At 43.4% G+C, this 17,558-nt stretch overlaps 1 protein-coding gene across 1 annotated transcript in view; it reads left to right on the top strand.

The window, feature by feature from the left end:
- Positions 1 to 10,682: 10,682 nt before the first annotated feature.
- Positions 10,683 to 17,558, top strand: part of LY75 (lymphocyte antigen 75) — a 47,576-nt gene continuing 40,700 nt past the window's right edge. Inside the window, exons 1-5 of the mRNA XM_069781218.1 lie at positions 10,683 to 10,861; positions 13,209 to 13,583; positions 14,594 to 14,767; positions 15,041 to 15,205; positions 15,781 to 15,891. Of these exons, the coding sequence (XP_069637319.1) occupies positions 10,777 to 10,861; positions 13,209 to 13,583; positions 14,594 to 14,767; positions 15,041 to 15,205; positions 15,781 to 15,891 (910 nt within the window). The 5' untranslated portion in view covers positions 10,683 to 10,776. The remainder of the gene's footprint in view (positions 10,862 to 13,208; positions 13,584 to 14,593; positions 14,768 to 15,040; positions 15,206 to 15,780; positions 15,892 to 17,558) is intronic.

Here is a 17,558-nt window from a genome sequence, read left to right as displayed (position 1 = left end):
TCAGTATGCGAAGAATGCTGATAACACTGATATTTTCAGTTGTTGCTAAGTAATGTTTAGACTAAAGTCAAGGATTTTTCAGCTTCCCATGCCCAGCCAGTGAGAAAGCTGGAGGGGCACAAGAAGTTGGCACAGGACACAGCCAGGGCAGCCGACCCAAACTGGCCAAAAGGGTATTCCATACCATGTGATGTCACATCTAGTATAGGGACTGGGGGGAGTGGGGGCGGGGGATCGCAGCTTGGGGACTGGCTGGGTGTTGATTGGTGGGTGGTGAGCAATTGCACTGCGCATCATTTGTACATTCCAATCCTTTTATTATTGCTGTTGTCATTTTATTAGTGTTATCATTACCATTATTAGTTTCTTCTTTTCTGTTCTATTAAACCATTCTTATCTCAACCCATGAGTTTTACTTCTTTTCCCGATTTTCTCCCCCATCCCACTGGGGGGTGGGGGGAGTGAGCAAGCAGCTGCGTGGTGCTTAGTTGCTGGCTGGGGTTAAACCATGACACTAGACAAGTGGGCAGAGGGGTGGATTGAAAATTGGTTGAAATGCCAGGCTCAAAAGATTATAATCAGTAGCACGAAGTCCAGCTGGAGGCCAGTCACTGATGGTGTACTCCTGGGGTCAATATTGGGGCCAACACTGTTTAACATCCTCATTAATGATCCTGGATGATGGGACAGAGTGCACCCTCAGCAAGTTTGCAGAGAGTTGAAGACTGAGAGGAGCGGGTGATACACCAGATGGTTGTGCTGCCATTCAGAGGGATCTCGACAAGCTGGAGAGATTGGCCAAGAGGAATCTCGTGGAGTTTAACAAAGGGAAGTGCCAAATCCTGCACCTGTTGAGTAATGTCCCCACACATTACTAAGGGCTAGGGACAAACTGGCTGGGAAGTAGTTTTACAGAAAAGGACCTGGGAGTCCTGGTGAACACCAGCTTGAACATGAGCCAGCAATGTGCCCTTGCAGTGAAGGTGGCCAACAGTATCCTGGTCTGTATTAGCAGGAGCATTGCCAGCAGGCGAAGGCAGGTGATCGTTTCCACCTACTCAGCACTGGTGAGACACATCTGGAGTGCTGCATCCAGTTCCAGAGTTCCCAGTGCAGGAAAGATATGGATTTACTGGACTGAATCCAGCAAAGAGCCACAAAGATGATTAAGGGACTGGAGCATTTGTCACATGAGAAGTGGCTGAGAGCTGGAGGAGAGAAGGCTCAGGGAGATCTTATCAATGTATCTAAATACCTAAAGCTGGGGAGAGTAAAGAAGATAGAGCCAGACTCTTCTCAGTGGCATTCAATGAAGGGACAAGAGGCAACAGGCACAAACTGACATATAGGAAATTATTTTTAAAGAGAAGAAAAAGGTTTTTTACTGTGGTAGTGGTCAAACACTGGAGCAGGTTGCCCAGCAAGTTTGTGGAGTCTCCATCCGTGGAGATATTCAAAATGCAACTGGACAGAGCCCTGGGCAACCTGTTCTAGCTGACCTTGCTCTAAGCAGGGGGATGCACTAGATGATCTCTAGAGATCCTGTGATTCTTTGACTTGGTTACCTGGGCTCATTTTGACAGCATCTGAGTATTTTTTCCAGGTTCACTGGTTGTAAAGAGATTTCTGATGTTTCCAAAGTTTGTGCATGCCCATGGGACCTAAATATGGGCCACATGTTCCTACTGGGGCATTTAAATACTGTCTATGATAGATACAGCCCCAGGTTATTCTGCATGGCCAAACTATTTCAGCATTGTGAAATACACACAAACCTTAAGAAAGTTAGGGACTTCATAAAGTGAAGTGCTGCTGTTTAATAGAATATATGTAACAATTGATGTTTTAGTACTATGGGCATATTACTGCCCCCCCAAAAAGAAAAAGAAATAGGACTATTTAATTAAGTATGAATTAAATAGATCACTAACTAGACCTCTACATGCAGTTGCATTTTTTCACTACTATAACCTTTTGTTCATTCTCCATTTTTTTTTTAGAATTTTGTGATTGAGCAAAAGCAGATTTCAGAACACTGCAGATCTGAGTCACAAGGGATCCATGCTGTTCTGTACTATCTTCATCTTCCACATTCTCCCTCATATATTCTGCATCAAGCACATGAAACCAGCTCACCAGCAGTACTTGTGCAGTGATGAAAAGCTGATAGCAATACTCTCATAGTCAAGTACAAAGAGGAGTTCTATAAACTCATTTGTATGCACTGTCCACCCACAAACTTTATCTCAAGTTGTGTGAGTGTTGAGTCACAGACAGGTAGTTCTTGTTCAAGTCCCAGCTTCATGTAAGCTGTGGGTAATAACAAAAGCTATTTCAGTCTCACTCTCAGAAATAGTAAAAGTAAGGTACAAATAATTTCTTTACAATAAAAACCCCCTCAAATCAATAGAACTATGTGAACAGCAAGTCCCAGTTAGGAGTGCCTGCTGATTTGTTCACCTAGTAGGAGCTTTCATCCAGATCAAGAAATCACTGGTGGACCATATCAGCCAGATCACTCTTGTCTATATGCTTGCTGACCTCATTAAAAAACTATCTGGAAGCCTAGATGGTAAATACTATGTTTAGAGAAGATGTGTTGGCACTGCCCAGAAAGATCATATTTATCCAGGTGCATACTAATTCTATACTTTATCGCAGTTTCTGCTGCTTTGCCTGGCACTGATGTTAGGCTTGCCAGCTTTTAGTATCATCCATCCTGTCCCCTCATTTTCCCCTTGGAATCTTTTTTAGAGATTGGTGTCACATTGCTACCCTCCAGTCTCCAGGCACAGAGAAAGCTTGAAGAGAAAGCTAGGGCCATTAGTAGATCTGCTGTTTCTTATCTGTACCCCCTTAGAAAGCTTGGGCGCCTATCAGACAGGGGATTTGTTACTCTGCATATTTTGGATTACAGCCTTTCCAAAGCATGGGGATCATCTGTTTATTCCAGTCAACACAGGCAAATATATCATTTAGCTTGTCTGCAAATGTTCTGGCCTCTCTTCTTTTTCACTCTGCAGTTGTCATTTGATCTGTCAGACTTTGGTGGGCTTCTTGGTCTTGATGTATCTAAGGAAAGATTTAATATTAGCTTGGATTCCTTTTGCTAGCTGTTTCTCACACTTTTTTTTATTGTTCTTTCATTATGCCTTCCTTTAACATATTGGTTTACGATCCTTTCTGTATTTTTCGTTTGGAGATGACTTCAACTTTTTGTTTCCAATAATCTATGCTGTGGTGAGATTACCTGTGCCCACTTCCTTTTACTAGTTCTCAGGACTTTCGTAGATGGCATACACTGATGCTGTGCTGTGCATCATTCAGGAAGTTCAGCTCCACCTGTAATAATTTACTGTTCCTAATTGCTCCTTTTTGTTTCCTCTTCACAAACTTTATCATTCCTATGTCTCTGTTCCTTTTGAAAGTGAGTGTAACAACTGCTGTGAATGCTTGGCCTTTGTCAAGCCTGTGGGAGTTTTGAATATAAACACAGGAACAGCAACCATGAGCTGAAGATGTAGGACAAGAACTTGCACATTCATGAGGACCAAATGAAGGGCTGCATCTCTTCTGTGGCTTCCCTGTCCAACCACTGTGAAGCAGTATTGATGGAGTCTAATGTAGTCTGTGTTGTATTCCAGTGCTGCAGTGTCCAGACAATATGGGGGTTACCTGAAGTACAGTTTTGGTTTTATTGCTCTGCCTCTTTGCCCATCTGATCTCTCTCAGCATACCCCCTCTGTCCTTCTGGTCAGGCAGGCAGCCTGCAGACTCAGTGCTACATATGCTTAAAGCTGGCATTTTGGTCCATGTGGATTCTGCGTCACCTGCTGCGTCCCTACTTCGTTCATCTGATTTGGTTATAAGATCTCACTAATAAATTTCACTACCCCATCACCAGCAGAGATGAGTCTTATCTTTTCTATATATTTTACGTTTTGGTACCGCGATGTCCTACACATCTAGCATGTCATTGTCTTCACATAAGACAATTATTGATTTCCTTCAATTTATTCATTGGATTTTTAGCATTTGTGTAAAAGTAGGTGTTGTTGTAGTGTTTGTTTCCTTCTTCATCTCCCATTTGAAAGGCACTCTGTTTTCCATTCCTTATTTCTGCTCTCTGGCCTCTCCTGCACTCAAAAAGGCACAATTTCTAAGCCTTTGCTGATGGCATACTAAACTGTGTGTTCCCTGCTGCTCTTCAGTTTATGGCTTAATCAATCACAACCTTTAAATGCCAGCAGTTTAGCCCCCAATGAGCCCACCCTTACCACACAGGCTCTTTTTATCTCAGAAGTGCTCCCAAGTCCAGATCAATCTGAAATTTTGCTCTTTATACCATCTTCTCTGCTGCACATTGAAAGTTTGGCCCTTTCTGGTCACACATGAGGCAGCGGGGGCATTTTGGAGAGTGCCGTTGAAGAGGGTCTTATCTTCATCTTCCCTTCAACAAGCTGAATTTTGCTTCCAGAACATCATGTGAGACTCCAAACTGCAGGCTCTTCCCAGCACTGCTAGGGAACTGTTCTGCTTTGCATGTTTAAAGAAAAAAAAAAAAAGAAGTTTTTTCATTTAAATTTAAAAACTCTTCCACCTGAATTAATTCTTATTTGCTTCAAAACATTTCCCAAAGTATAACTGATGTTCTTTAAACCATTCCTCCAAACTATGTTTTTTGTAACAAAGGTAATGTAGTACAAAATATAATCTGAGTTGCCAGCTCCCAAAATCATAATTTGAGTAATAATCCTATACTGGCACAGTGACAACAGAAAACAGCTTTTGAGGAGATTGAGCATATTAACACTGCCAGTAGAGCTACTACACCGAGGCACAATTTCCATTAAAATTGCACAGTACAGGTGTCAGAGACCCTTTTTTAAAGTGCTACAAAAGAGTATAATTTACCACTTACTTTATGATCTTAAGCAGTCATCTGAATGTTAAAAGTACTGCTTGTATTATTTTGTTGTTGTTCCAGGAGCATGCAGAGATCCCAGCAGGAGTCAAAGCCAAACCAACACCCAGAGAAAGACATTCCCTGCTATCAACAGACAAAGACGCAGAGTGGATGTGTCCACGCTCCTTTCTTTGTCTTACTTCTCAAAGCTGTTTCTAGTATTTCAGTAGGCCTTGTCTAATCTGAGTTTGAATACGCAGCAGGACAGAGCCGGAGGCAGCACTACAGAAGTTGGCACTGTCACATTTGAGTAAAGGAGGTTGGTATTAGAATAAAGGTTTGTAATTCCTTTTATTATTTCTGGAAGTTACCTACCACATTTTTGTGCAGTGGGAGAAACCGAACAGTCTCTAAAATGCTGTAGTAACATCTAGCCTATTTATTATCAATGATGACACTTTTGAGAGAGTCAAATGCAAGGATCCCTAACAATAATAATCCCTTCAAACACAATGAAAAGCTCAGAACCTTGGAACTCATGCCAAAGATTCATACAGAGATTGTTAAAGAGATGTAAGAAATGCATTAAAAATTCAGCTGAGAGAGTGTGTGATTTCATCTTAAGTTTACTGTGCAATACAACAGTTTCATTATGTGCTAAAAGGTTAGGCTGCTGCCACTGAAACAGGAAATCTAAAGCAACAACAGAGAAAAGCCTTTTTCCTTTGTGTACCCTTTTTGCTAAAAGTGAAATATTCTTTAATGTTTAAAAGTAATTAAGTCCTCAACATCCAGTTAAAAAAGCACGCCAGCAAATAAATAAGTGTCCATGAAGAAAAGACCATCCAGCTGAAGTTAATGCAAAACCAAGCCAAAGTTATTGCTTAAAGACCTTTCTGGATATGCTCTCTCTGTATCCAAATCAGTTGCTGGATGCTTGTCACCTCCCCTTTGAATTTTAGTGATTGTTTTTCATGGCCATGTATGGGATTAACTCAATCAAACCAAACTTGTGTATATGTCAAAAAAGAATCATTTGGCTTTTAGCCTTGCTTTTACCATAAGTTGCGATGGTCCAGTTTTCTTTACCATTAAACTATCTTTAAATATGTCCAGGGCTGATACTTTAAACGGTTAGCGGGCTCTTTACTCAAATCAGAACCATGTTCTAATATTAAACTCAGCAGCAGAGCCTAGGTAAGACTGAAATCTTTGTCTGCTGGCTGCTTTGTGGGCACCGTGACTTTCTCAGAGAAAGTCCTCTGCCTCAGGAAATAACTCTGCACCTGCAACTCTTGCAAGCCCTCATTTGTTTGGTTGTTGTTTTTTTCATTTGTTTGTTTGTTTGGTTTTGGTTTGGTTTGGTGTGGTTTGTTTTTCTTCTGTAAGGGCCTGGGTAATGCAAGCACCAATGTTGCAAGGTGGAGGAAGTAATAAACAACTTGTGTTCCCTGTTCAGATGTCACAGTTTCAAAGTCACTGCTTGGGGGAGCAGAGATGAGCAGAAATTGCCATCTCCAGAGCCTCTTCCCACTCTTGGAAGATGCTGGAGGTAGCAAATCCTTTTCCAGCATTCCCTTTGTGCTCAATGGCATGTGGATGCGCTCAACCTAGCCAGAAAAACTGGATTACAATGTGTTGATTGTAAAAGAGGGAGGAAGGTTGCTCATGCAAAGTATCTATTTCATGTGGTGAGCAGAAGAGAGTTGGGGTGGAGATTTATGGATAGACAGGTGTTGACACTTTCTGCAGGTAACGCTATTGTTATAAACATGTGGGCATAAAAGCAAAGAAATTATCTGTTGGTGAGCAAGAAAGACTCCTGCTAGAAATACAAGGCTCTTAGTCATAATGTTGGCACCTCTAAAGGCTTTTTTGACTGGAAAGGCAAAGTAATCTGCTTGGAAGCAAGCCAGAAGGCTGCTGTGCATTACTGTTGCTCAGTGGTAGGGTCCCTCCTGTATCTGAATTCTGCATTTGGTTATCTCTGTAGGCATGGTTGAGTTTTCTCTGCTATTAGTGCTGCTTTGCAGTGAACTGTAGGTATTCATGGGGACGTGATAATGTTTGTGATTTGCAGTACAGAAATTGTTCACTGATTATGCTGTGAGTAATGCTGCTGAGCAGCTCACATTAAAAGCAGAGGCCTCATTGATAAAGCTAAGATAAATCCTTCAAGAAGCTGGCTTTTGCATTGTTATAATTTTGATAAGCTTTGGTACAAACCCACTTTTTCAATTAATAGAAAACTGTATTAGGGTTCCATAGGTTATCATATGACATACACCGATTTTGATTTTTCCCTGCACTGTTCTTTCTGAAATACTGGTTGGTTTGTTTTTGTTTGCAGAGTGATTGCTCCCTTTACAGCCATCTACCTCAAGGAAATATTTTAATCCTCCTTTTTTAAATCTGGCATGACTAAAACATGAATGACAAGAGGAGGCCAAGAGTCTTCCATGGGAGAGATTGCTTAGGTCAGAGGATCAGCAAATTCATCAGAGAAAAGGTTGCTTGAGATATTGTCTTTCAAAGCTAGCTCCATTACGAAGAGCTGTATGGGAACTTTTCACCTTTTGGGGGACAAGAAAGATGCTGTACCATGGGGGGGGGGGGGCGGTTAGAGGAACGGGATGATTTTCCAAGTGCTACTCTCCAACTGCGTGTAGCAGTGTTATGCAGAACTAATACCAGAAACAGATACCAGCTGTATAAATGTTGATGTGCACCAGCTCTTTAGGGAAATAGAAGCACGTTGACTCTACTCAGGTGAGGACCTGGCCGCCTGGAAGTTACTGGTGGCAACTGGTATTCTTGTAATGGACATGGTGGCTGGCTCTTCTGGGTAGGTTGTGTGGATTTCTGGTTGAGGTCTTGGGATACGAGATTATCAAAAGGTATTTTCCAGTGCCCAGATCCTTCTAATTCCTGTAGCACTGGTCTGTGCGTCAGTGTGTCCTACAGAGATCAGTGTTGCCACAGTGGATTTTGCCCTGCACAGGCTGCCAGGTAGACTGACAGTCCTTTCCCTTAGTGGGGGACTGCATGGCACCAGAGTGCACATAATTTGGTTAGCCACACAGATACCATGCAAGCTCACTGAAGGGCTGACAACCACAATTTGCATATTAGCTTTTAATTGATCATTTCCACAGACCACAAAGCATTGTACCGCAACTTATTTTATCTTAGTAGAAGACAAAAAAAAAAAAGAAAGAAACAACAAACCAAAAAATAAGTATTTGTGTTCAGGCTTTTTTTTTTAATGCTCTTGATATAAAAAACAGTAAAACTACTGTTTACATGTGATTTTCAGTAACTTCCTGTTTTTTAAACTTCTGTCATCAAAACACTGACTTCTTGTTTTGTGCGTAAAGCACCTTAGCCAAACAGCTGTACAGGTGTAAGTCTATGTACTCTATAACCTGTCTGCTGCTTGGCTGGGGGCAGAGGGAAGGGATGTATTTTGGTGGGCTCACCAGGGCTGTACGTTGTGTATTTCCTCTTACATTAATGTATGACAGAGTTTAAGTGTAGCGCACACACATGCATGCAAAACTGAAACTAAGAGGCACCAGTGCAAACAGGGATCTTTCCTACCCTTGGGCATTCTTTAATTTTTGAGTCAGGATCAGGGTCTGATCCTATGCTATCCAGCATGGTATGAAAATGGACCTCAAATTGGAAGTGCATATTGGAGAGCATATGTTATATATGTTAAGATACCTTAAGAGAACCTCCCCTCTTATTAATGTACGTATTTGCTGATGCATGTTTGGTAGATACGATGCTGTTAATTTCAGAGTTGCTGGTCTATGTTCAATAAATATGCACTGCACGCTATTAGTTTCAAAGTTAAGCTCTTTATGACTCTCCATACCAAAACTGGGACAGTCAGTTATTACATTGAAAATAGCATGCATTCGGAAAGTTTCATGGGGATGCAGTGTTCACATCTACTGCTTCTTGTTATGACGTTTTATTTAAAAAGAGACACACCATCCCACCACATATTTAATTTTAGTTTCAATAGCTTGCTTTTGTATCAGGCTCACCAGTGGGGAATTTCTGCCTCCCGCTCTCTGCACGGAAACTTTAAAGGTTTGCTCTTCCAGAAAACGAACTGTTTCTGGTAGCACAGCTTCGATTTTGCTGCAGCTACGGACCCCTCTCTGCCTGAACCTGATTTCTGATTTTTCAAATTGCCAAGGCAGGAGCTGCCAGGTGTTCCTCTGCCGTTTCCAGCAGGAGAGAACATTTGCTCACTTACAGATGCCTGGTTTTGTTCACTGTCTTTCCGTCCAGTTCCCAGCCCAGCACACCCTCAACTCCTGCATTCCCTGGGTGTCCAGATTCCTACATGATGGGCACATTGGAAACGTGTAAAACAGACTGCACATTGCACTTCCCATGAAAATCTAGTATTTCTTTCCCTGAACGACTGCTCCTCCAAGTCTAATCAAAACGGATTTTCCTAGCCAAAAATTTTTTTCTTGTGACTTTGTAAGCGCTTTCTTGCACAGCTGGGGTTCGAGCTATACAGCTTTTCCAGGTCAGTGCCGAATCACCCAATGCGCAGCTATAAACAGACACGACTTTATTTTACACTCAGTTCCCCTTCTTTCTCTTTTCCTCCTTCAGGCCAACCATTTCTCTGCGTCTTTATGTTTTTATTTTTGGTTTATGTAACTTCCTGTAGCCAGCATGGTAATTTTCTCAGCAACAGTTATTTCAACAGTTCCCAATCTCATCCCCTCCTCCCCCTTCCCTGGCAGCAATGGCTCAGACAATTGCAATTTTAGCTGCTCGCTACCAGAAAACTCTTAGAAAGTATGGCAAGGCTGCCCGGTCCGCTTCTGTTCCCTCTTCAGCTTTGCAAAGGTCCAGTTAGCTCCTACGGGCAAATATGCAGAGGCAAGTCTGTAACGGGGAGGGAGGGGAGGGCTCCGAGGCCTGGCCGTGGGGGTCCCTGACGCTCCCCGCGGCGGTGAGGGCCGTGGCCCCGCACCGGGCCCCTGCTGCCAGCCGCTCCCCCACGCAAGCGCTGCTGCGGCACGGAGGGACCCTGCGGTGACACCAGGCCACCTCGGCCGCCTCCCGACAGGGCGGCGACCCCCGGCCCCTGCCCCGCGGGGACTGCCACGCGCCCCGCAGCCCCTGGCCGGGGGCTCCCTGCCTCGGGGATGGCGCCGCGGCCCTCACGCCGGGCCTGGCCGGCACGCGGCCCGGCGGCCAGAGGGGCGTGGGGAACGCAGGGAAACGTTTAGAAATGTATTATTTGCTCCACTTTTAGGTAGTTTACTTCAGCGCCTGCCATTACTCATTACTTTTGGTTTATAGTCTCTTCACTTCTACCACTTATGCTTTCCCTTTCTTTCCCAACTGAACTCCTAGAAACGCTTCTTTTAGGTCTGCTTTTCTGGGTTTTCTTCATTTTTCCTCGGGTTTTCCTCCTTTTTTTCCTCCTTCCTTTTTTCTTTCACTTTTCCTCTTTTTTTTTCCCTTTCCCTCCTCATTTTCCCTTCATTTTCCCATGTTCTCCTCGTCTTTACTCTCCCGTTTTCGCCCGCGACTCCCCGTCCCTCTCCCGTGTTTCCCTCCCCTCAGCCGTAACCTCCCTCCCGCCGGGGCCGGCCCTTCCCCGCCGCCTCGACCCCTCACACCCGGCCACCGCCCAGGCGGCCCGGCCCCGCCCCACACCTCGCCGCAAACCCGGGGCCGCTCTTCTCCTGGCAACAAGTGACGCTCCCCCGGGGCGGGCCAATCCGGCCGGCCGCTCGCCGTCCCGGCCAGCCGGCGGCGGGCGCGACGCTCCGGCAGAGCGAGCCCGGCAGCGCGCCCGCTCCGCGCAGCCTGCGCGCCGCGGGAGGATGGCGCGGGCGGCGGGGCTCTGCCTGGCCGCCTGCGGCCTCGCCTGGCTCCTCGCCTGCTGCGCGGCCCGCCGACAACCCTCAGGTAAGCCGGGCGCCCACCTTGCAGGGAGAGAGGGAGGGAGGGAGGGAGGAAGGGCGGCGGGGCGCGGGGGGAGACGCCGCGCGGGTGCGCGGAAAGCCCTTTTCTGCCCCGGCGGGCGCCTGAGGGGGGAAGGCGGCGCGGTGACGGGCCTTCCGCCCCGACGCTTCCCGGCGTCTCCGGGCGTTGCGCTGGCTGGCAAAGTCCAACTGCGTGGAAGCAACGTGGGAAACTTAGAAGGAGGAGCGGAAAAGGGAGGAAAAAAAACCCCCAAACCTTCCTCCCGGACCGCGCGCTTCGCCTGGGGCGTCGCGAAAGCCGGCCGCTGCCCCGCCGCTGCCCCGCCGCCCCCGGGTGCCAGGTTCCCGGCGGTGCCCGGGGTGCCGGGGGCCGAGCCGGGGCAGCGCCGGGCCGGCGGCGCGGAGCGGAGCGGAGCGGTGGGAGGGAGGGAGGCGGGCCTTTGGCCTCTTACCTGGAGAGGAGAAATAACCCGAACTCGGGCAGGTCCCCCGCCGGGCGTCAAGCCGTCGTTTTTATTCGCTGCTTTATGCGCGGAGAGGGAGAGGCAGGAGGCTTGCCCAGCCTTTCAGAAAGCAGGTGGAAAAGTTTGACGTTGAGGAAATTCTTGTAAGCCAAAAGCCGCTAGCCTGGGGAGAGCTGCTGGGGACCGAGTTCAGCTCTTTGCTGAATGGTTGCACCTCGCGTGTTTTTGTTTCCTTTGACAGTAGCGGGCTCGGTTTTGTAGCTAAAGATGTCGGGTAAAACTCCGTGGCAAGAGTGTTGAACTGGAGTACTTGAGCACCAGTATTAATAAATTGCTGTACGGGTGGATTTGGTGAGACGGTATCAGCAATTTTTCTCAGGGAATTTTAAAAAGTGGTTTTCTTCTTGATGTCAGAACGAGGTTTGTGGGGGAAGAAGTGAAAGAAGATGAGGAGAGGGAAGATCTGAGAAAAGTCAGAGAACACATTAAAAGGAATTGAAAAGGAGAAGAAAGTCTGGAAGGGAGAATACAAAGCAAAAAGCAGATATAGTGCTGAAAAAGCACAGGGTAAAAAGATGCCACAAAAGCAGGACTGGTTGTTAAAATCTCTTGTTTAGTTAATAGAGAGGATGAAAGAGGCAGTTGGTTGAAATGTGCTGTTTAGAAAAAGTCACTCCAGTAGGTGGCTGACTTAAAGATTTTTCTTCACAGTTTGACCAGCTCAGTACTATTTAGATACTATTTGGCACTTACACAGTGGAAAATTCATGAGTATACTGGGAAGTAGTGGTAAAAATCACTGCATAACATCACTGAATATTTTCCTTGCTGTTCAGCCAAACCTATTATTAAGTCATATTAAAAAAACGCAGTAGGAATGTGATTGACAGTGCATTACTACTAAATACAAAACACTACTCAGCAGATTCCTTATTTAAACACCAGAGTAGTAGCCTTGTGGGTTTGGGACAGCCAAGGTCCATTTCAGCCTGGTTAGTGAAAGTTTTTTATTGTGGGGCCATCATTATTGTGGTATAGAAATAGGTTTAGGGCATTTTTTTTTTCTCAGCTTAAACCTACTGCCACTTGTCATGGAGATGTTCTTGTACTGGCAGAGGTGTCGGCTTGTATCAGTAGGGTGATCCGTATCTTTTTAAAATTGTATACTATGCTTTGTCAACTTTTTTTTTCTTTTTAATAACAAGCTATGTCACAGCTGAAAATGAAACTAGGGTTCCTCTATAATTTTGAAAATGATACTCCTAATCTTTGTGTGGCATCTTTGGTGGGATATTTATTCTAAAACTCTCTCCCGAAAGCAGTGCCAATTATTTCAGTAATACCACAGTTGCACCCACAAACTGGTTCACGTATGAGCCTGTCATGCTGTGTGTTACTAAGTGATGATTATTACTTACATTTTATGGTACCTGCTGTGTGTTACTGCATTCGCAGATAGGCATGAAGACAAGATTCTCTACCCAGTAAGCTTGCAAATTAATCAGGGGTTGATCCAATCAGTATGTGTTAAAATGAAAGGGTGAATTTTCATTCATAGGATTGGACTTAGAAAACAACCTCATTTTATCTCCCCTGATTTTATAATAACTTTGAGAGAGGTTCGTTCCCTCCCCTTCCCCGCCCCCCCCCCCCCCCCCCCCCCCGGAAGTAAAGAATACTCTCTAAAGAGCAGAAAAATGGACTTAACATGGCTTATATGAAAGAGATAGTATAATGTACAAACAGCAGTTGCTGTACTTTTCTGGTAGCATGTCTCAGAATGTGATTACACTTTTAAAAATGAACTTCCTGTGAAAGTGATACTGAATCATATCCATATGTGAATATTTGTTTGTTCTTATACAGGCAATGAGGCTTTTACCATTCGCCATGACACACTGAGCAAGTGTATACAAGTTAAAAACTCACGGATAGTGATAGATGACTGCAAGGACACAAGTGAAGCTTTATGGAAATGGGTATCCCAGAATCGCCTCTTTCATTTGGGGTCCAAGCAGTGCCTGGGACTTGATATATTCACCAAATCACTGTCTCGCCTGAAAATGGTTGATTGTAACTCAGAACTAATGCTGTGGTGGCGATGTGCTGATGCTTCTATCCTTGGTGCATCTCAGTACAAAGTGACTACCAAGAGTACCTATGTAACTGCAAGCATAAATGCAACAGACCAGTGGAGAAGCAACAGTTCCTCCAATGATATATGTCAGTATCCTTACCATGGTAAGTTTGCACAGGGGACTGGAGGATTTTTTTGTTGTTGTTGTGTTAAGGGCTTTTTGCTGTATATCTGTGCCAGTAAATTCTTAAAATTAATCATATGAAAAGACTGATTAGTAAAGTAATAGAATGTTTTGCTGTAGAGAGATATTGATATTCAATTACGAAACTTTAACTGTTTTTAATAAAAAAATAAATAAGCACAACTGCAGAAGTTGTGTTATCCAGTGGCTTTCTTATCATGTTTAAATCCCTCCCCCCATCTTTTAGTAAGAGCTTATTTAATTATGAAATATCAACCACCTTGCCAGAACTGACACGGTCTCTCTTCACAGTGATGGGAATTTTGCTGTTAGCAGGGTTTGAGGATATTTTCTTTGCTGGTAGGCTGTAAAATCAAATTCAGTGCATGCTGCTAGCTTGCTGTCTGTTGGACTGTCAGGAACCATCCGTTTGCTTTGGTCTGGTAGTCTGTCCACTTGTCATGGAAGCCAGTCTCATCTGAAGTCTCATGCTTGCTGGAAGAAGTGGTGAAAACTTGCTTTACCATATCTAAGAGCAGAATTTTCTTGGTATTTGAATGGTTCAGAGTGGCTAGTATGAAGACCCCAGTAGGCTCGAGTTTGAAATGTTTTGCCTCTCCTGTATGCGTTGATTCCTAGAGCCTTGTTATGTAGTACTCTGTGCAAACCACCTGGATTTCAACAGGACAATGTATTTATCCCTAGCTTACCAAGAAGGGGGGAAACGAGTTTATGCTCTGTTATGCCCCACTCAGAAGAAAAAGTACAGAAAAATATTTTCCTCTTGTTTTTTCCAGTTCTGGCTTTGCTGTATATTATCTGTAACAACAAGAGACCGTGTTTTAAGACAAGTGTGATTTGCATGCTTTTAAGTTAACTATGTCTGTACAAGCCGTAACATTGATTTGTTGTTCTTTCCTCCCCTAGACACCTTGTATATTCTTCTTTGATTATTTTTTTGATTTTTTTTTTTTTTTCCCCCCTCTGCAGAGGTTTATACCAAAGATGGGAACTCATATGGAAAACCCTGTGAGTTCCCCTTTCTGTATAATAAGACGTGGCATCATGACTGCATTCAGGATGAAACGCATACGGGTGGGAAATGGTGTGCCACATCTGAAGATTATACTCATGATGGAAAATGGGGAATCTGCTTACAACCAGGCACGTTGGGTTTCTAAATAGCTGTCCTAAAAGTGTTCTGTCACTTTACGTATGTACAGCTCCACCTTGGTGTAGCACATTGCTGTTAAGCTGAGTAAAAGCAGGTCCCTTTTCTGTTGCAGCATTGACAGGACAATCAGTACATGCTCTGCAGTATATGTGATTACCAATATAAAAATTGCTAGACCTTCAGTATTACAACTTTTCTTTTGAAACTTTCATGATGTTTCAGTATAGTTGTAGTTACAAGTACTTTCTGCTTCCTTTAAACAGAGGATGGTTGTCATGATATCTGGGAACGTGATCCGGGGTCTGAAAGCTGCTACCAGTTTAGTACACAGTCTGCTCTTTCTTGGAAGGAAGCTTATATTTCATGTCAAAGGCAAGGGGGAGATTTACTTAGCATCCAAGATGCATCTGAATTAAGTTACATACAAGGTAGGTGTAATTATTCACATAAGAATATCAGGATATCTTGACAAATTAAGATAAAGTGAAGACAGCATTTTAGTTTCTGTCTTAAAATTCTGCGTTAAAACTTGATTGTATTTAAAATACATTGGTGCTTTCATTTGTGTAGCAAAAATGCTAATCTCACTTCAGAGATTTTTTTTTAAGTTTATCTGTGTGATTTCATTGTAGTGATTAGCTGTTGCTCATATTTATAATGAGAAACGTCCCCAAAATCTCAAATACAGGGCAGAGTGGATGTTGGTGTTTCAACAGCCTGTTACCCACTTGTTATGAAATTGTCCTCACTGATGTTCAGGCTTGGCCTGGGGGAATTACTAGTGTGCCTTTGGGAATATAAAACCAAAGGACAGACATCTGAAGGTATTGGGAGGGAAGACGTGTGTGAGTGAATTCCTCCTCAGTTCAAGAAAGTTTGCGTGTCTGATGATAGTAGCAATCTTTCTCTCCTCAAATGCATGCCCTTTCAGATCACATTTTTAACTTAAAGGAGACCAATAGAAGATGAGCATTTTGTACTAATTGTTTTCTTAAAAATAAAGCTAAGGATGGCGTTGCTGAGATCTTTTGGATTGGTTTAAATCAACTGGACGTTTCTGGAGGTTGGCAGTGGTCAGATCACAAACCTTTGAATTTTCTCAACTGGCATCCAGGTAATGATGTTTCTGGTGGTATTAATGATATTCACAACACTAACTAGTATTTTACTTTTTTTTTTTTTTTTTTTTTTACTACCCTTCTCTATCAGACTTCATCAAAACAATTATTGTTGTTCCATTTCTGTTAAAAGTTTGAAAACATCTTTTCCTCCTAGCCAGTGAATCTTTCTGCACTTGTTCTATATTTATGGATGATTAAGTTAATAAATCTCTAAAAAGGTAAAACTTAAATAGTATCTTTGAGGTCCATTTTAGTAAAGAATCTACAGCTTCTCTAGCTGCTAAATTTTTCTTCCCACTGACAAAATGGCATTGACTTCCCTCAAATATTACAATTATTGATGTACGTGCAAGGACTGACATTACTTAGAAGCCTAACTCGTGTTTTTAAACTTCAGGGTTGCTTAAACTTATTTTGAGGTGAAGACGAAAGAAGTATAAAACCTTTGAAAAACCTTTTTTAATTACTCTCAAGTTCCTAGTAGAATTGGTGCGAGTCTTGTTTGTTTAGAATTTTCAGCATGTATTTGTAATATTCTCACAAATATGCCACGGATGTGTATATATGAGAATCCTGGAGGAATAATAATCAGCAATACTGAAGCTAATAATGTTCTGTCATTCAAGCTGAATTTCACCTTTTTAAAGTGGAATTCTCTTTTTCCTTCAGTTTCTAGAATAGCGCTGCAACATGAATTCTGTGAAAAGATAAGTGGTTTCTGTTAGTTCTTTGAAAGCTTTACTAAGAAATTTCTGTGAGATTTTCCAAATGTAGTCTGTCGTTTGGAAAGGTTAAGGGCCTTTCTGCTGCTTGTACTACTGGCTGCACCTTCTTCTGGAACTGTGATGATGCTGTGGCACTGTAATGCAGAGCTGGAGACTAGACTATCCTGAGTTAGTGGCATAATTTAGTCTGCAGTCATGGAAGACTTACTAATGTCTACCTCTCTTATGAAAAATACTTACTGGTATCTAACAGGAATTTTGCTAGCTGCAAGTTGATACCAGAAAACTTGATACCCATTACTTCTTGTCCTTTCACTGTACACCTCTGAAAAGAGCCTGGCACTGTCTCCGTTGTACTCTCCCATGAAGAACTAAGATCCACCCTGAGCCTTTTCTATGTGAGACTGAACAAACCCAGTGCAGGGCGGGCTGGGGTGCTCTGTGTAGGACACAGCTCAGGTTTGCATTGGGGCTCAAAGAAAGAGAAAGCCAGAAAGTGTTAGTGGAAAGGAGCTCAAAGAGAAGCTGGGAACTGCAAAAAAGAGTTCTCCTCTGTGACATTTTTAACTGGGGCTTTGTCTCAGGTTTCTGTTAAGGTAAGGGTTATGGTTAGCATTGAGAGAAGGAATGCAAAGCTGTGTTTGGAGTGGGGCTGGAAAGGGGCTGCCAAAGGAAACTGAGGGCTGCAGAAAGGGTTCTCCCCTGAGATGTTTCTAGTCTGGGAAAGTGCTCAGCCAAGGGTTTGTTGTATTGTAAATAGAACATTCCTCCTGGTTCTATGATTAAACATTGGAAGAGAAGTCCAGATTCCTTGATTCTGAAACTTTCTCTCTTACAAAAAACTTTCTGTGGGTCCTATGGTAGGACGGGTGCCTTCATTCAAAGCAAGTTATGTTCTTCAAATACAAAGTGCTGTACTATGCAAAGTATATTAT

This window comes from Haliaeetus albicilla, chromosome 4, assembly GCF_947461875.1.
Source record: "Haliaeetus albicilla chromosome 4, bHalAlb1.1, whole genome shotgun sequence".
NCBI lineage: Eukaryota > Metazoa > Chordata > Aves > Accipitriformes > Accipitridae > Haliaeetus > Haliaeetus albicilla.
The sequence above is the reverse complement of the archived record's forward strand: the minus strand, read 5'-3'. Positions and strand labels throughout refer to the sequence as shown.